This window comes from Ctenopharyngodon idella, chromosome 6 (assembly GCF_019924925.1).
Source record: "Ctenopharyngodon idella isolate HZGC_01 chromosome 6, HZGC01, whole genome shotgun sequence".
Classification (NCBI taxonomy): Eukaryota; Metazoa; Chordata; class Actinopteri; order Cypriniformes; family Xenocyprididae; genus Ctenopharyngodon; species Ctenopharyngodon idella.
In genome coordinates, this window is record NC_067225.1 from 11,628,490 (window position 1) to 11,643,535 (window position 15,046).

The window sequence follows — 15,046 nt, forward strand, 5'->3', positions numbered from 1 at the left end:
GATAATTTAAAAGTTATTTAAATGCATAACCATTAAAAAGGTATGGAAGTTATAATGTCCATAAGGTTTTCAAACTTGTTTTAAAGCAATTTGTTAATCTATAGATAAATCAATAAAGTATAAAATGTACTATTTTCAGGCATCGCAAAATAAAATAAATCAATCATAATCTGATGCGTTTTTATAACTGACTCAAACAAGTGAAAAAAAATACACTTTTTATACGGTCCCTTACTTCGCGAGCGCACATACAGCGATATTCGGAGGATAAAGTATAGTTTAACCATGGTTTTTGTAGTATAACCACAGTTTTACAAATGGTAATCAATTCACCAAAAAAACATGGATATTACACTTTCACTATAGTAAAACCATGGTTAATTTTCATAAGGAAAACCACTTTTTATCGAAGTGTGAAATCTTACATCATTACCCTTTCCACACATTTACCTCTGTCTCCGTCAGGTTCTTGTCAGGTCCCATCAAAAACGGTGTTAGAAAGGGTTCCAGTGGTCTGTGGCTGCTGAAAAACCCATAAACGCACAGTAAAACAGTCGGGTAAAGCCATGGTTCAGACATAATCGCATGCACCAATTGACCTCCACGCTACGAATGATGCAAGTGCATTTCACATTAACTCCGGATCGCCGGTTTAAACGCAAGACAGTCAAGAGCACAACCTGCGCCGGCGCGAGAAAGTGACGCCAAGACGTTGACACGCCCACTCAGACAGTGCGTAATCACCAACTACAGTTTCAATGATACGACTGTCTTTTAATGCAAAAATACCAGTGCTGGTTTTGTATACAAAACAAAGCTACAGGAAAAAGGTCAATACATTATAAAGGTACAGGTTTTGTATTCATACATTGATAGAAGTGATAAAAGCTTATTGGCTGAGCCTACAAGATGTGCTTTGCTGATTTTGAATGACTTTATCCACATGGTTTTGTGTAGAGACCAACTACTAGTGTCATGTTTGGTAAGTTAAAAGGTCAGAATGAATTTCATTCTACAGTAAAGATACTAGCAAGGAAATGGAAAATGGGTTATTTGGCAAAAGAGTATTTCTGGTCAAAATATGATAACTTCACACATATGTTTTCAGATGCCTTTAAAAGATACAAATGTGGGTCAAGTTAGACCATGTTAGTCAAGAAAAGGATATCTGATCATTAGGGGAATGTATGGCTATAATAATAGTTATACAATGGTATAATAAAGCGAAATTAAATCATACAATCACTAGAGCATTATGAAAGCCTTTTCTACCATCTGAAAGAAGATTGTTTAGTAGTCAATGTCGAATATGAATGGTTGGATATTGGCTGAACATTTAACGGGTTTGTGAGTGTCGTGGGGTCAGTGAATCAGTGGAACATCCATTATATGACCTCACTGCAGATATATAGCAGAAGACCAAAGTGACTGGAGGTGTTGAGCAATAGGGAGTAAAGCAATCTATTGCCACATTTTCTTTGGTAATAGAGTAAATATATATACATTGTAAAAATTGCTGGGTTGTTTCAACACAAATTTTGGTCAAATATGGAAAAACCCTAAAAATGTAATTAAAAGCTCATCTTTCTAAAACTAAACTATCGAAGATATATCCCGTTTCCGACATATGTGAAATATGCAAACTTTCACCCTGTAACCTCGGCCATGTTTGCACTCTGTCCCAAACTGCAGAAATTTCAGAACTTCTTCTTTGAAAGTGTCTCTGATGTTCTTAAAATCAAAATAGATGTCTGCCCTTTAAAGTCATCATGAAATCAAAAATGACCCTATTTACTTTGTTAGTGCATATCACTACTGTTGTGGTGAACAATTAAGTTAATACACAGAAAAAAAATTGTTTGTCGTGGTAATCTTTAATCAAAATCTGAAAAGTAGTTTTGTATTATTATTTGTATAATTTTAATTCATTATTTATTCCTTTTTTTTTCCCTTTATGTATATATTTTAATTTTATTTACTTATTTAATCACCCTTTTAGCTGTGTAGTTAAACCTTTTCGTATGTCCTTTTGTTTTAGTTTGGGATCGGGTTGGGTAAGACGTGAATGTTATAAAATGTAAAAGTGCAATTTTGCAATAAAAATTATCTGACAAAAAAAAAAAAAAAAAAAGTAATTAAAAAATGTAACCCAATGGTTGGGTTTGTCCATTTTTGACCCAAATTTGGGTTGAAACAACCCAGGATTTTTTAGAGTGTAGTGGACAAATTAAACACATGTGATTGTCATTTTTTTTATTCTCAAAATCAACAAGGCCAAATTTACGTATAAGAAACACCCAAATGTAGATTTTGTTTATTAAACATTCTAAAAAATGCTGGGTTAAAAACAACCCAAGTTGGGTTAAATGTTTGCCCAACGTGCTGGGTAGTTTTATTTAACTCAACTATTGTTTAAAAATGACTGTATGTCTGGCTTAAAATGAACCCAAGTTGGAAATTAACATTTATTAATATGTTTAATAAATGAACATTTATTAATAAGTTTAATGAATAATAATTAAACAATAAACATTTATTAAATTGCTTATTAATAAATGTTCACCTTTTGATTATTATTGTTGCCTCTAGTAATTATGTGTCTGATTTTTAATTTCCAACATATTTTGGGTTCATTTTAAGCTAGACATATAGTCATTTTTAACAATAGTTGGGTTAAATAAAACTGTCCAGCAGGTTGGGCAAACATTTAACCCAACTGCTGGCTTAAAACAACCCAGTTGCTGGATTTGTCTATTTTCAACCCAACTTGGGTTATTTCTAAACCCAGCATTTTTTAGAGTGAATCATTGGTTTATAGTTTGCTATATTACACTCTAAAAAATGGGTTGTTTCAACACAAATTTCGGTCAAATATGGACAAACACAAACGTTTGGTTAAAAATTCAATTAAAAAAATTAATCCAACATTTGGGGTTATCTATTTTTGACCCAGATTTGGGATTTGGGTTGAAACCCTGAGTGTAGTGGACAAATTAAACTAAGATGTTACTGTGATTTTATTTTTAATTCTCAAATCATCAAGGCCAAAATTGCCTATAGTTGAAGAAACACCCAAATGTAGAATTTGTTTATTAAAGCATTGGTTTATAGTTTGCTATATTACACTCTAAAAAAAAAAGAAAAAAAGTGGGTTGTTTCAACCCAAACTTGAGTTAAATATGGACAGCTGTTGGGTTAATTTTTTAAATAAAATGTTTAACCCAACAGTTGGGTTTGCTTGTCCGTATTTTACCCAAATTGGGGTTGAAACAACTCAGCATTTTTTGGAGTGTATAGTTAGGGTCGCATACGTATGGGTTTAGTTAGTACGGGTGTCCCCCAGGGCTCAATTCTTGGTCCTTTGCTTTTTAGTATGTTTTCCCACTCTGTCAATTATTGAGATCTCTCGACCTTAACTATCATTTTTATGCGGACGATACCCAGATTTACATCCACTCAAAACCGGGTCAAGACGCGGACATATCCCATCTTTCAAACTGTATTTCGGAGATTAAGATATGGATACTAGGAACTTGAAAACGGAAGTCATGCTTCTTCTCTTTCTCCATCAACTGCGTAATGCTGGTTCTCTATCTTTGTCTGTTGATGGTGTTGCCTTGGAGTTACAAAGTAAATAAAAATATCTTGGAGTTATTTTTTAATGCCACTCTGTCATTTGAGCCTTTTGTGTAGAACACTGTTAAGACCTTATTCTTTCATCTCAGAAATATTGCACGTCTATTCTGTCTTTTTCTATTGCTGAAAGGTTGATTAATTTGTTTGTTTTCTTTTTCACAGATAGACTATAATGCCCTTCTTGTTGGAGTTTCCAAATCCTGTATTAACAAACTTCAATATCTGCAAAACTCGGCAGCTAGAATTTTGTCTTAATACTCTTTATTTCAGGATCGCTTTGAATTGATTGTTGTTTTTTTTATTCAGTGTTGTTTCATGTTTCTTTTTCTGTATTGCTCTGTACTTTGTGTTTTATATTGTTGTGCTTGCTTGTGTTGTAAAGCGCTTTGAGAAAGCAACTTTTAAAGGCGCTATACAAAATAAATTTATTATTATGTGTGGGCCACATACGTCATGCCTCATTTTAGAAAAGTAAAGTGCCAATTACAGTCCGAAGTAAGAAATAAATTACAGTAATTTACAACTCACGAAAAATGACAGTCAATTTTATAATGGCTATACTTTTCTGAAATGAGACATCTTCGATGAGAAATGCGGAGAGCACAGCCTTTGAAATGAGAAGTTCATTTTTCTCAGTGATATGTGTTTGAAATCTCCAGGGTCTACTGTCTTTGCTTCATCCTAGCAAAAGGTGGCGGTAATGAACTATTGTAGTTTCTCCTCCACCGGAAACAGCAAACGGAAGAGAGAAGAAATGTGTCTGTTGTTTGGTAGTAACGGACTACACGATATTTTGGATTACATAATTAGATTACAAAAACAAAGAGTCTGCAAATAGAATAGGATATATTTTATTTTTTGTATTACACTATTAAATAGTAAGTAGCAAACATAATTTACTGTTTTTGTTCCTTCGTTTTAAAAGAGCTGAGCACGCCGGAGCCTCGTGTGAAGATGGAGCGGTCTCGCACAGCTTTTGACCACTGGATGCACAAACACCACTTCACATTCAGGGATACAAGAGGGAGAAACATAACCGTTCAGTGCAACCTCTGCCTCCCAAAGATCAACATCTTATCCACCGCAAGGGACTCTACATCTAATCTAAAGAAGCATTTAGAGGTACGTTTGCGTGTTTTCTCAATTTAACACCCAGAGATTGCTGTTTTTATTGTATATTTGAGTTTTGTTGGGCGAATATGCAAAAGTAGGCTGTTTTTTTCTGTAGATTTGTAGATAGCTTTTGTCGATGTGAATACAAGGAAGCACTAATTAATATAATTTGGTGCATTATAAATACAGACAGGCACTGGTTTTCACTTTAAAAGCTTTTCAGGCAAGTTTCAAACGAAACGTGGGACAGAATCAACAAAAGTGGGAGTGGTTTTGAGTTTGTAGCAAACAAATTTCTTCTTTTAAAAAGCGTTAAGTTAGATGTAGGGTGCTAAATTAGGTCTAGTTACTCGGTAGTAATAACGTATAATAGGTTATCCAGTCATATAATAAGAAAGCATCATTTGATTTGAAATCGATTGGCGGTTTGGTGTAGGTAAGCAGAAACGTTTCTACAACGCATTTCTATTTGCAAACTCTTTAGTTATTGTCAATTATGTCATGTAGATAAAACGTTAGTAAGATGTATTTACTTTTTAGAAAAGGATGTTGTTGATGTAATACGTGTTAATTTGGGAACGGGGGGCAAAACCGCGTGTGTGTCTCACGGTTTGTTTATTATGCTTTCTAGAAAGAAAATGCCGCTTGTTTCACAATTTATAAGTGATCCAACAACGACATCTTACTGTGTTTGTGTGAAATATAGTCTAAAATTTAGAAACATGCATATCCTCTGTATACTTGTATTAAAAAAAAAAGAGCAAAAGCTCGTCTGAGAAAATGGCGGACGGCAACAGTTGCGAAGGTGGGATTGGTCAGTAATGTTTTCAAGGCGGGTTTAGCGTGTTCAACTTTGTTGTATGAAATATGTTGTGTCCGAAATCAACCTCTATCCCTTATTTAGTGAATGTCATATAGTTAGTATAAAATTTATGGTCAGAAAAGTTGCTTTATAGTTTTAAAAAAGTAAATAAAACATTCCTTTGCAGACATCTTTTTAATTTCATATAAATGTGTATCGGCCCCCTCCCTGTTATTAAAGGATTAGTTCACTTTCAAACGAAAATTACCCCAAGCTTTACTCGCCCTCAAGCCATCCTAGGTGTATATGACTTTATTCTTTCTGATGAACACAATCGGAGTTATATAAATATCCTGACGCATCCGAGCTTTATAACGGCAGTGAGCGGGATCGAGTATGAGCTGAATAAAGTGCTTCCATCCATCATAAACGTACTCCACATGGCTCCAAGGGTTATTAAAAGCCTTCTGAAGTGAAGTGATACGTTTGTAAAAAAATTCCATATTCAGCAGGTTATGAAGTAAAATACCTAGCTTCCGCCAGACAGCCTTCTGTATTCAACGTGCGAAGAAAGTTTAAAACTCTTGCAGTTCAAAAAGCTTACGCTACGTTCTACGCCTTCCCTATTCAACTTACGGAAAAAGTGTAACTGACGTGACGGCAATTTATGCTGTCTTTGTAACTTGAATACGGGAGGCAGTCTGGCAGAGGCTAGATATTTTACTTCATTTTTTTTTTTTTTTTTTTTTACTTCGCTTCAGAAGGCCTTTATTAACCGCCCGGAGTCGTGTGGAGTACGTTTATGATGGGTGGATGTGGATGGAGACACTTTCTTCAGCTCATACTCGTTGATCCCGCTCACTGCCATTATAAAGCTTGGATGCGTCAGGATATTTATTAATATAACTCCGATTGTGTTCATCAGAAAGAAGAAAGTCATATACACCTAGGATGGCTTGAGGGTGAGTAAAGTTTGGGGTAATTTTCATTTGAAAGTGAACTAATCCTTTAAGTCTAATTGATAATAAAAATACCATAACCATGTATTATGGGTACGCTCTAGTTAAGTATTATGGGATTGAATGAGTGCACTGGATAATCTCCACCCTAAATAATGCACAATATATGGGATTGGGGTGATTTCAGACACAGCTACATTTCTATATGGTATGCATGTGACATGTTTATTCATTACAGTATGTTGATTGATTTATTATTATTCATCAAAGCACTTTATCTGTTCACACTAGCAATGTAATGGTATGACGGTTTTTACGGTACACGGTTTTAAATAAAGACGATTATTCTAACATAAGTTAGGGGTTTTATTTTCAATAAAAACCAAAGTAAAGAAAAGAGAGAATCATAAAAAAAAATGTCTAAATTGCGACTTTCTCCTCTTTCATTTAAGTGTCACTCACCTTGCCAGATGCGCAAACGGCAGCACAGCGAAATGTCGGAGCCTGAGCCTCTTTTTCTCCCACCCAAGCGGCTGAAGTCCGCTGTCTGGGAGTATTTTGGGTATTTAAAAGACCCAGGAGGCACCATCCTTGTTGATGGTTATCCAGTTTGTAGAATGTGTCGGAAAAAAGTGTCGGCTCGGGCGGGCAACACTTCAAACATGATGCACCATCTACGTGACCACCACCCCAAGGAATTTGCAAAGATGAATGTAAGTGACAATACTATAAATCGCCAACTAATAAATTATAGAACGCCTTTCATAAAATACACAAGTTTTATAATGACTTATTTTAAGGTTTATGGATAGGTCAACATTATGTTTGTACTTTCTGTAAGCGTTAAATGCAACATTACTATAGGACAACCTTTTAATGCCAAAAACAACAGAAAATATAAAGTTGTGTGGGGGGGGAAAAAATCAAGTGTATAATCCTGTTATATTGTACCGTTTTCATTGTACCGTGAAGATCTCATACCGTTACACAGCTTGCCTAAAAGCTACTGTCCCACTTTGTCCAACATGTTAAAGAATTGTTCACCCAAAAATAAAAGTTGTCATCATTTACTCATCCTCATGTTGTTCCAAACCAAGATACTTTTGTCTGGGAAACACAAAAGATAATTTGAAGAATGTTTCGAGTAGGGATGTCCTGAGTCATTGAATATTGAGTATCTGCCAATATCGAGTCCCGATCCGATACTTGTATTTTCCTAGTGTTTGTTGCACACTTCAAGTACATTAAGTTATTAAAATAAGTCCAATTTATTTAGTCAGTCTGACTCTGATGCCAGATATAAATAAACAGTAAATAAATTACTTTCGAGTCATTTGTTACAAAAGTATGCATAAAATATGCTGAACACAGAAGCTCGAACGTGCGTGTGATGCGCTAGAACAGACCTCATTGGTTCTTGCGTGTCATGACACCCGCGTTAGTATCCAGTCTTAGGATAGCCAATATTGATCAATTAAAAAAAAAAGCGTAATCGGCCCCAATACCGAGCCTTGAGGCACCTCGGGACATCCCCAGTTTTGACTGTACAATGAAAGTCACTTGGTTCCAAAACAGAATTGGGCCCCATTGACTTTTATTGTATGGACAAAAACAGTTCAAGAAGAACTCATCCCTCATAGGACATTGATTCTTTGTTTTTATTGTTATTTATTGTTCAAACCTAGAAGAAATAAATATTCCAAATCTTTAATCTTCTAGGGCAAGACATACCCATCGGTTAATGCTTTAAAGTGTTTCACGTGTCTTGGTTTCAACAAGTTTAAGCGAAGAAAATAAATGTCTTGTTTTAATTTTTCTTTGTCCTCCCAGAGAAAGCATTCTGTGGTGTGTAGGAAGAGAATAAGGGATGCACCAAGCAGTGATGGACCAAGCAATTACGGACCAAGCATTATGGAAAATCAAATGGAAGAATCAGCTGAAGCAAAAGAAGCTAAGTCTGATCCCACCATTTATTATCAAACACAATCCAGGCTAAATGCACTGGTTTTTAATTTCATCGTGGAGGACGTGCAACCCATTTCAATTCTCGAGCAACCTGGCTTCAGAAAGTTGATTGAAGCATTAAGCAGAGGCAAAAAAGTCATGAGCCCAAACGCTTTTGTCACCAGGCTTGATATGGCATTTGATAGAATGAAAGGGGAGCTAAAAGCGAAACTCGACAAAGTGCAGACATTGTGTACAACTGCTGATATATGGTCGGTGCAGGACAGAAGTTATTTTGGAATGACGTGCCACTGGCTTGAGGACAATCTCGAAAGGAAGTCTGCTGCTCTTGCCTGCACAAGAATCCCTATCAGCTACACCTGTGAAACCATTATTGCTAAAATTCAAGAAATTCATTCTTCCTATAACATCGAGAGCAAAGTTCAGGCCACCGTCACTGACAATTGCAACAATTTCGTGAAGGCTTTTAAGGAGTTCTCATCTGAGGATGACCAAGAAGTGGAGGACAGTCATTTTGAGGATTTGGGCGGTATTCTTTGTGACGGAGAAATGGGTGGAGACTTCTTTCTGAGTTATTTCTTACCACCCCACCAAAGGTGTGCAGCTCAAACATTGAACTTGATTGCCTCAAAGGACCTAGCGGATGCTGTCTCAAATGGAACGGCAGGTAAATTGCACAGTAGCGCGATTGCAAAATGTGCAGCGATATGGCACAAGACCCATTCCTCTACGGAATCTGCTGAGGCATTGGAATCCATTGCAAAAATGACAATCACAGTTCCTTGCCTGAATAAGTGGAGCTCAGAATACTATGCCGTTAACAAGCTGATGTCGCTTACTGATTCGCAGCTCAACGAATTGACCGAAGCCTTGGGTGTCACACGTTTTACACCTGACGAAACCGCGTATCTCACAGAATATACAGACGTCTTCAAACCAGTGGCTTTTGCGCTTGACCTTTTACAGGGAGAAGAAAAGTGTTTCCTTGGCATTGTGATACCAACGTTGTTGACCCTTAAAAGGAAGCTGGAGGAGAAGGCGGCAAACACCCACCTTTTCTCCAAGGTCATTGAGAACACTGTTAAGGCAATTGACTCTCGCTTCAAGCAGGTGTTTGACAGTTCTGATGCCAGATTGGCCACAGCCACCATGCCACAATTTAGATTGTGGTGGTTACCAGAAGATGAGAGGGAAGCTCTTCGAGCACAGTTGATCACTGAGGTTGTACAGGTAGACCAAGGGACTGAGGAAACCGAGACCAATGGAGGCTCTGTTCATGAGGATGATTTCTTCTCATATGGACCTGGAAGTTCTGGCAACAAAGGTGGAAAGAGGGAAGCAGCAGAAGAGGTGTGGCTGTATCTTCAGGGCACAAACAAAGATCTGAAATGCCTAAATGAGTTTCCAGGGGTGAAAAAAGTGTTCATAAAGTTCAACACAACTCTGCCCTCAAGTGCCCCAGTGCAACATCTCTTCAGCAACGGGGCCAACGCTGTGACTGCAAAAGGAAATCATCTCGCAGATGAACATTTTGAGCGTGTACTCCTTTTACGTTACAACAGCAAAATCACCACTGCGTTGGAGTAATTCATGCTGATGTTTATTGTAAAATAAACTTGGATTTTTTTTTTTTTTTTGTATAGTTAATAGGATACATGTTCTGTCCCCCCCCCAAAATATTACAACTATTCTACACAAAAGCATGTGCCACCAAATAAAATTTGGAAAACATTTATTTCTTAGTAAACGTGTAAACAAAAAGAAATTTGTTTCTTTTAAAGCTTGGACTAGTGGTTCTAGAACTGTTCGTAGAACATGGTAGTCATTGAATAATCTAGATGTATAAGATTAGAGCTTACTCTAAATTAAGATTTAAGTAATGTTCAGAGCTGTTGTAAAATGCTTAACGCATAACTGTAATCACACGTTAATGAGACATGTTGCTACATTGCTTAGCAACTGTAAACAAACTATATCACTTGGTGGAAGAATTGTTTTTTCTGACTCTCATTACTAATAAAAGTGTTTTTTGAACATTGGCCTCTTTTTTTATTTTTTTATTTTTTTTTTATGGTTTCTGCAATTTTGTAAGAGCAGGAAGACAATTTAAGACATGCATACTGATTTTACCATGATTTTCAAGAAAAGACTGTTCACTCGGCAGCCATATTTGCAAAGCCTCCTGGCATCTATTTTGGGCATCTAATGCTGCGTTCCAGACAGATCGGATTTTGGATTTTTCCCACCTCCTTCTAGGAAATACCGTTGGCGCGTCTTGCTTCAAGTGAATATGAGCTGGAGCTTGTTGCTTAGGACCAGTACTTGACCAGCTTAAACCAGCTCATGACCAGCTAAAGAGCAGCATAAACCAGCTCAAACCAGCTTCCATGCTTCAAAACATACCTAACCAGCATATGCTGTTTTTTTCAACAGGGGGGAATCCTGAAATCTCAACTGCTTGCCAAACTCACAATTAAATAACATATTTCAAATCGGCAACAAAATCTGACATGAACTGTCCCATAAATGTTGTTTCTTATGCTCAAATAGAGTTAAAAAAAAGCGTATTTTTCGGGCTAGATGAGCCAATGTGCATGTGCAGTCCTAAGCTACAGTGACACAATGATTTTACCAATCAGCGATTGGCTCTTTTGCTTAGAAGGTGGGACATATTCCACCATATTGGTTCTCCCATTCATAACTAATAGGAGTGTACCGTCTTTCTATATAATAGTCTTTGGTTTTAGGCAGCTAATTTGTATTTTTACCTGTGGTAAAACCAAACTAACACAGCCTTTACCTTTAGTGGTGTATTGCTTTAATTTGTTCTTTTGGGATAGAACAGATGTTTCATATTATTAGACTACTTTATTGATTTGACCTGTTATTGTTAATGAAGCTTTTATTCCAATGAGATCTGTTTGGCTACAGTTAAAAACACAAAACCTTTAGGACCTAGCTATATTTTTTGTTCTCTGTAGAGGCCATAATTCATACACTATGTGAATGCACTTTTGACTCGTGCAAGATACTATAATCTGAGCATCATACAACGGTGTCTGTCAAACTCAGCTTTTGGAAGGCTACAGTTCTGCAGACCAACGCTAATCTAATAGTAGCCGCGAAAGACCTTGATTAAATGGTTCAGGGTTGGAGCTAAGTCTGCTTTGGCCTGTTGAACGAAGCCGGTGTCAGCCGCTACCCAGGTAAGTTTGAGATTAGTTTGAACCAACTCTGGTTTTTCGGGCTCAAGATGGTGGATTAGTTTTTAGCGGGTTTCATTGTAATTTATGCTACATGGCTAACCTGCTCCAGAGCAGGTTTTAAAACTAATTCATATAATCATAATGAACTCTTAATCTTCGGCAGAGAAGTGATTTGCGCCGTCTCTCTTGTGAGACGTGAATCAATATGATGCCATGTGATTGGCTGTTCGCTGCACATGACACACTTTAAGGTGCATGCGCTTCAGAGTAAAGCCCAAAGTATACTTCACTTTTTACGCATACACGAGGTACAGTGTGCGTGATGTGAATTTCGTCATCAGAAGAGTACGCGCACCGCTTTGTACTTTATACGCACCGGTCGCACATGCGCATTTAATTTTTTTTTTGCAGTAATTGGTTTATCCACAAGATGGCAACCGTGCCCTGGGGGCGTCAATTCACAAGGTAGTCGAAGAAAACCTGCATAAACAACAGACCGGTGTCATGACAAATCGGGTTCTCCCTCAAAATCAGGACTCCCCAAACTGTCAGTTAATGATTCAGGTTGATTGGGACACTTTTTCTCAGTCATTTCAATGGCGAAATGTGTCCCAATCAACCTGAATTCACCTTATTTGTTATATATTGATATTGTACAGAAGTAAGTCCCTGAGGTCTCAGCTGCTCTTGGTTATTGGGGGTACCAAGAAAGGAAGCAATGTGACATTAAAATCTAGAGGCTGAGCTTCTTTCATAGATCTTTTCTTATGAATAATAAATAAAATAAGTCTAAAAATAACATTTAATTGTTACCCAATTTATTAGTTCCCATGATTCACAAGCACTTATGATTAAGAACTAGGAGTTTGCCTATATGTGAAAAACATCTAAATGCCTGGTAAATCATTATCTCAAGCTGGGAAGAGAGTACTTGCAGTTTGTGAGAGCTACGGTATGCAACAACAGAATTGCAAGAAATACCAGTTGTACCGGTTATAAGAAACAAATAGATAATGAAGTTCTGTGTTGCTTGGCAACCATTCTGCTGAACATTGTAGAAGAACTACATTGCTTGGCAGAAAGATTATTGTGTGTTATCAATCAATCAATTTGTGTTGCTGTATGCTTGTTTTATGAAACATTGTAAGCTATATGTAGGAACCATTTGAGAAGAAGCCCTCTGTGTGGTTTACGGTGATTTTAGAACAGACACTCCATGTTGTGCCTAACAATGCTGTTCTAAAATCACTGTAAACTACGACTTCATGGGGCTAATTAAGTTTTTTTTTAATGTTTTTGAAAGAAGTCTCTTAATTATGCACACCAAGGCTGCATTTGTTTGATGAGAAATATAGTGAAATATTATTACAATTTAAAATAACTATTTAAATATATTTTAAAATACAATTTATTCCTGTGATCAAAGCTGAATTTTCAGCATCATTACTCCAGTCTTCAGTGATCAATCAGAAACATTTCTGATTATTATCAATGTTAAAAAACGGTTGTGCTGCTTTATATTTTTTGTGGAAAAAAAAAATATAAAGCAGCCATTTAAGAGTTTGGTGTAAGTAAGATCTTGTTTAAAAATTAATACTTTTATTCAATAAGGACATTTATAAATATTTCTATTTCAAATAAATGCTGTTTTTAACATTCTAATAATCAACTAATCCTGAAAATTTTTTTCTTTTTATTACTGATTAATTTGTACAAATATGGTGAATATAGGGTAAGCACGTGACGGTTGTGGTTACGCCCACTGAGTGGCAGCATTGGCTGAAAAACACACAAAACACATCTAAAACTGCAAAGAGCTTTGCGATTGAATGTACACATAGATTTGAAAAGAAATCTGAGGTATATATTTTTTTACAGACTGCCGAAAGCAGAAACAACTGGACTCCAGGAGGAGAAACGTGGTTTTGCAGTTATCATTTTGTCAATATGTTGAATTTTGGGGTAAAATCATACCCTATATATTGTATTGACAACTCAATTAAATATTTGCCATCTTACATTCTACACAATTGGAGATTTTTCAATAAACACTGACAAAACATAGACAAGTTTTAGGGCTGGATGATATAGATATATAACATTGATATATTAGGGATCACCCGGATTTACACCTACCTATATTGTATTTATATAAAGCGTTCACAGGCAAATTTGCTTGTATTTCCCCCGGCGTCGAAATCAGGCACATATAAATGTCTGGAAACACGATTTCTGGCTGCATGTCAATAATATCCGTGGATCTTTGGTATGTTGTAAGGAACATTATATCGAGTCCAACCTGATAATCGTTTGTTTGACCTTCTCACAGGCTGTGATGACGCGTTTTAACGGTCATCAATATCGCAAAGCCTGCAATTTTTTTTATGTTTTCATTTTTAAAAACATGTATGTAGATTTATAACACTATACTTAGTATTATATTACCGTTACATCAAATTACAAAAAAAAAAAAAAAAAAACTAGTTAACGCTGCTGTGATGGTGTTTCTAATATGGGAGCGACGGTGAAAATGACACCTTTCTCTCTTCTGTTTTTATAACTTATCAATCGCTCTCAACTTTTTCCCCTCGTTTTGAAGGTTATGAAAACTATTATGGAGTTTTTCTTTTGCTATTTGTTCAAATGGAAACAAACAATATATTTAATGAAGTCTCTCTATATATATTCCCTTATTCCCGTGTAGGACTGTTGCCGTTATCCCTTCTTTAAATAGCTCGCTATTGGCTGAAGCTCTCGTTTACGGCCATACCACCCTGAACACGCCCGATCTCGGAAGCTAAGCAGGGTCGGGCCTGGTTAGTACTTGGATGGGAGACCGCCTGGGAATACCAGGTGCTGTAAGCTTTTACTTCATTTTCACTACTCAGCTAATACACTTCATGCTCTGGCGGTTGTTCCTTTATCCTTTTAAACTCAATTGCTTCATTTATCTTCTTTCATTTTGTTTTCGGTGTGGCAAAGGACAGCTCAGCCTCGTCATTCTTCATTTCTCCTACAGAGGGCGATCGACAGGCCTTTTCTCTCCCAAACTTTTTTGTCAGCCAAACCCTATTATTTCAATAATTCAACACACATTCGCATGTTCATGGTTTTGTGATGTAAACGTCACATGAGGACATGCAATTAAACAGATGAAATATTGATCTTTTTTTATTTATTTAATTATTTATAAATAAGACTGAGTATAGGGCCTATTAATAATATTATAGTTTTAACTAATTATAAAAATGAAGATAAACATATTATTGTTGTGAATTACAATTATTTGATTTTACGCTGCAAGTTAAAAGGCTAATATTTGTCTTAAATTCACTTTCAAACGCTCAGATCTTTGAGCTTATATT

At 36.3% G+C, this 15,046-nt stretch overlaps 2 protein-coding genes, 1 long non-coding RNA gene and 1 pseudogene across 13 annotated transcripts in view; 3 read left to right on the forward strand and 1 right to left on the reverse strand.

Moving 5' to 3' along the window:
• The window catches only part of slc19a2 (solute carrier family 19 member 2), a 34,495-nt gene extending 33,799 nt beyond the window's left edge, over positions 1 to 696 (reverse strand). For all 9 annotated transcript variants that reach the window (XR_007930522.1, XR_007930520.1, XR_007930521.1 and 6 more), the window contains exon 1: positions 451 to 696. Coding sequence is in view for 6 of the 9 variants with exons in the window: in XM_051896116.1 (XP_051752076.1) it covers positions 451 to 579 (129 nt within the window). In the remaining 3 variants the exon portion in view is untranslated. The remainder of the gene's footprint in view (positions 1 to 450) is intronic.
• Positions 1 to 15,046, forward strand: part of LOC127513925 (uncharacterized) — a 757,994-nt gene that overhangs the window by 526,628 nt on the left and 216,320 nt on the right. The window lies entirely within an intron of this gene.
• On the forward strand, positions 3,216 to 10,509 carry zgc:161969 (uncharacterized protein LOC569044 homolog). 3 transcript variants are annotated; one of them, XM_051896078.1, is made up of 4 exons: positions 3,216 to 4,406; positions 4,562 to 4,758; positions 6,963 to 7,223; positions 8,341 to 10,509. In XM_051896078.1, the coding sequence occupies exons 1-4, from the start codon at positions 4,337 to 4,339 to the stop codon at positions 10,060 to 10,062; spliced, it is 2,250 nt and encodes a 749-aa protein (XP_051752038.1). In that variant the 5' UTR covers positions 3,216 to 4,336; the 3' UTR covers positions 10,063 to 10,509. The 3 variants fall into 3 exon arrangements, with proteins under 3 accessions (XP_051752038.1, XP_051752039.1, XP_051752040.1); XM_051896079.1 differs by lacking the exon at positions 6,963 to 7,223; XM_051896080.1 differs by lacking the exons at positions 3,216 to 4,406; positions 4,562 to 4,758 and adding an exon at positions 4,822 to 5,185.
• On the forward strand, positions 14,438 to 14,546 carry LOC127515020 (uncharacterized; annotated as a pseudogene).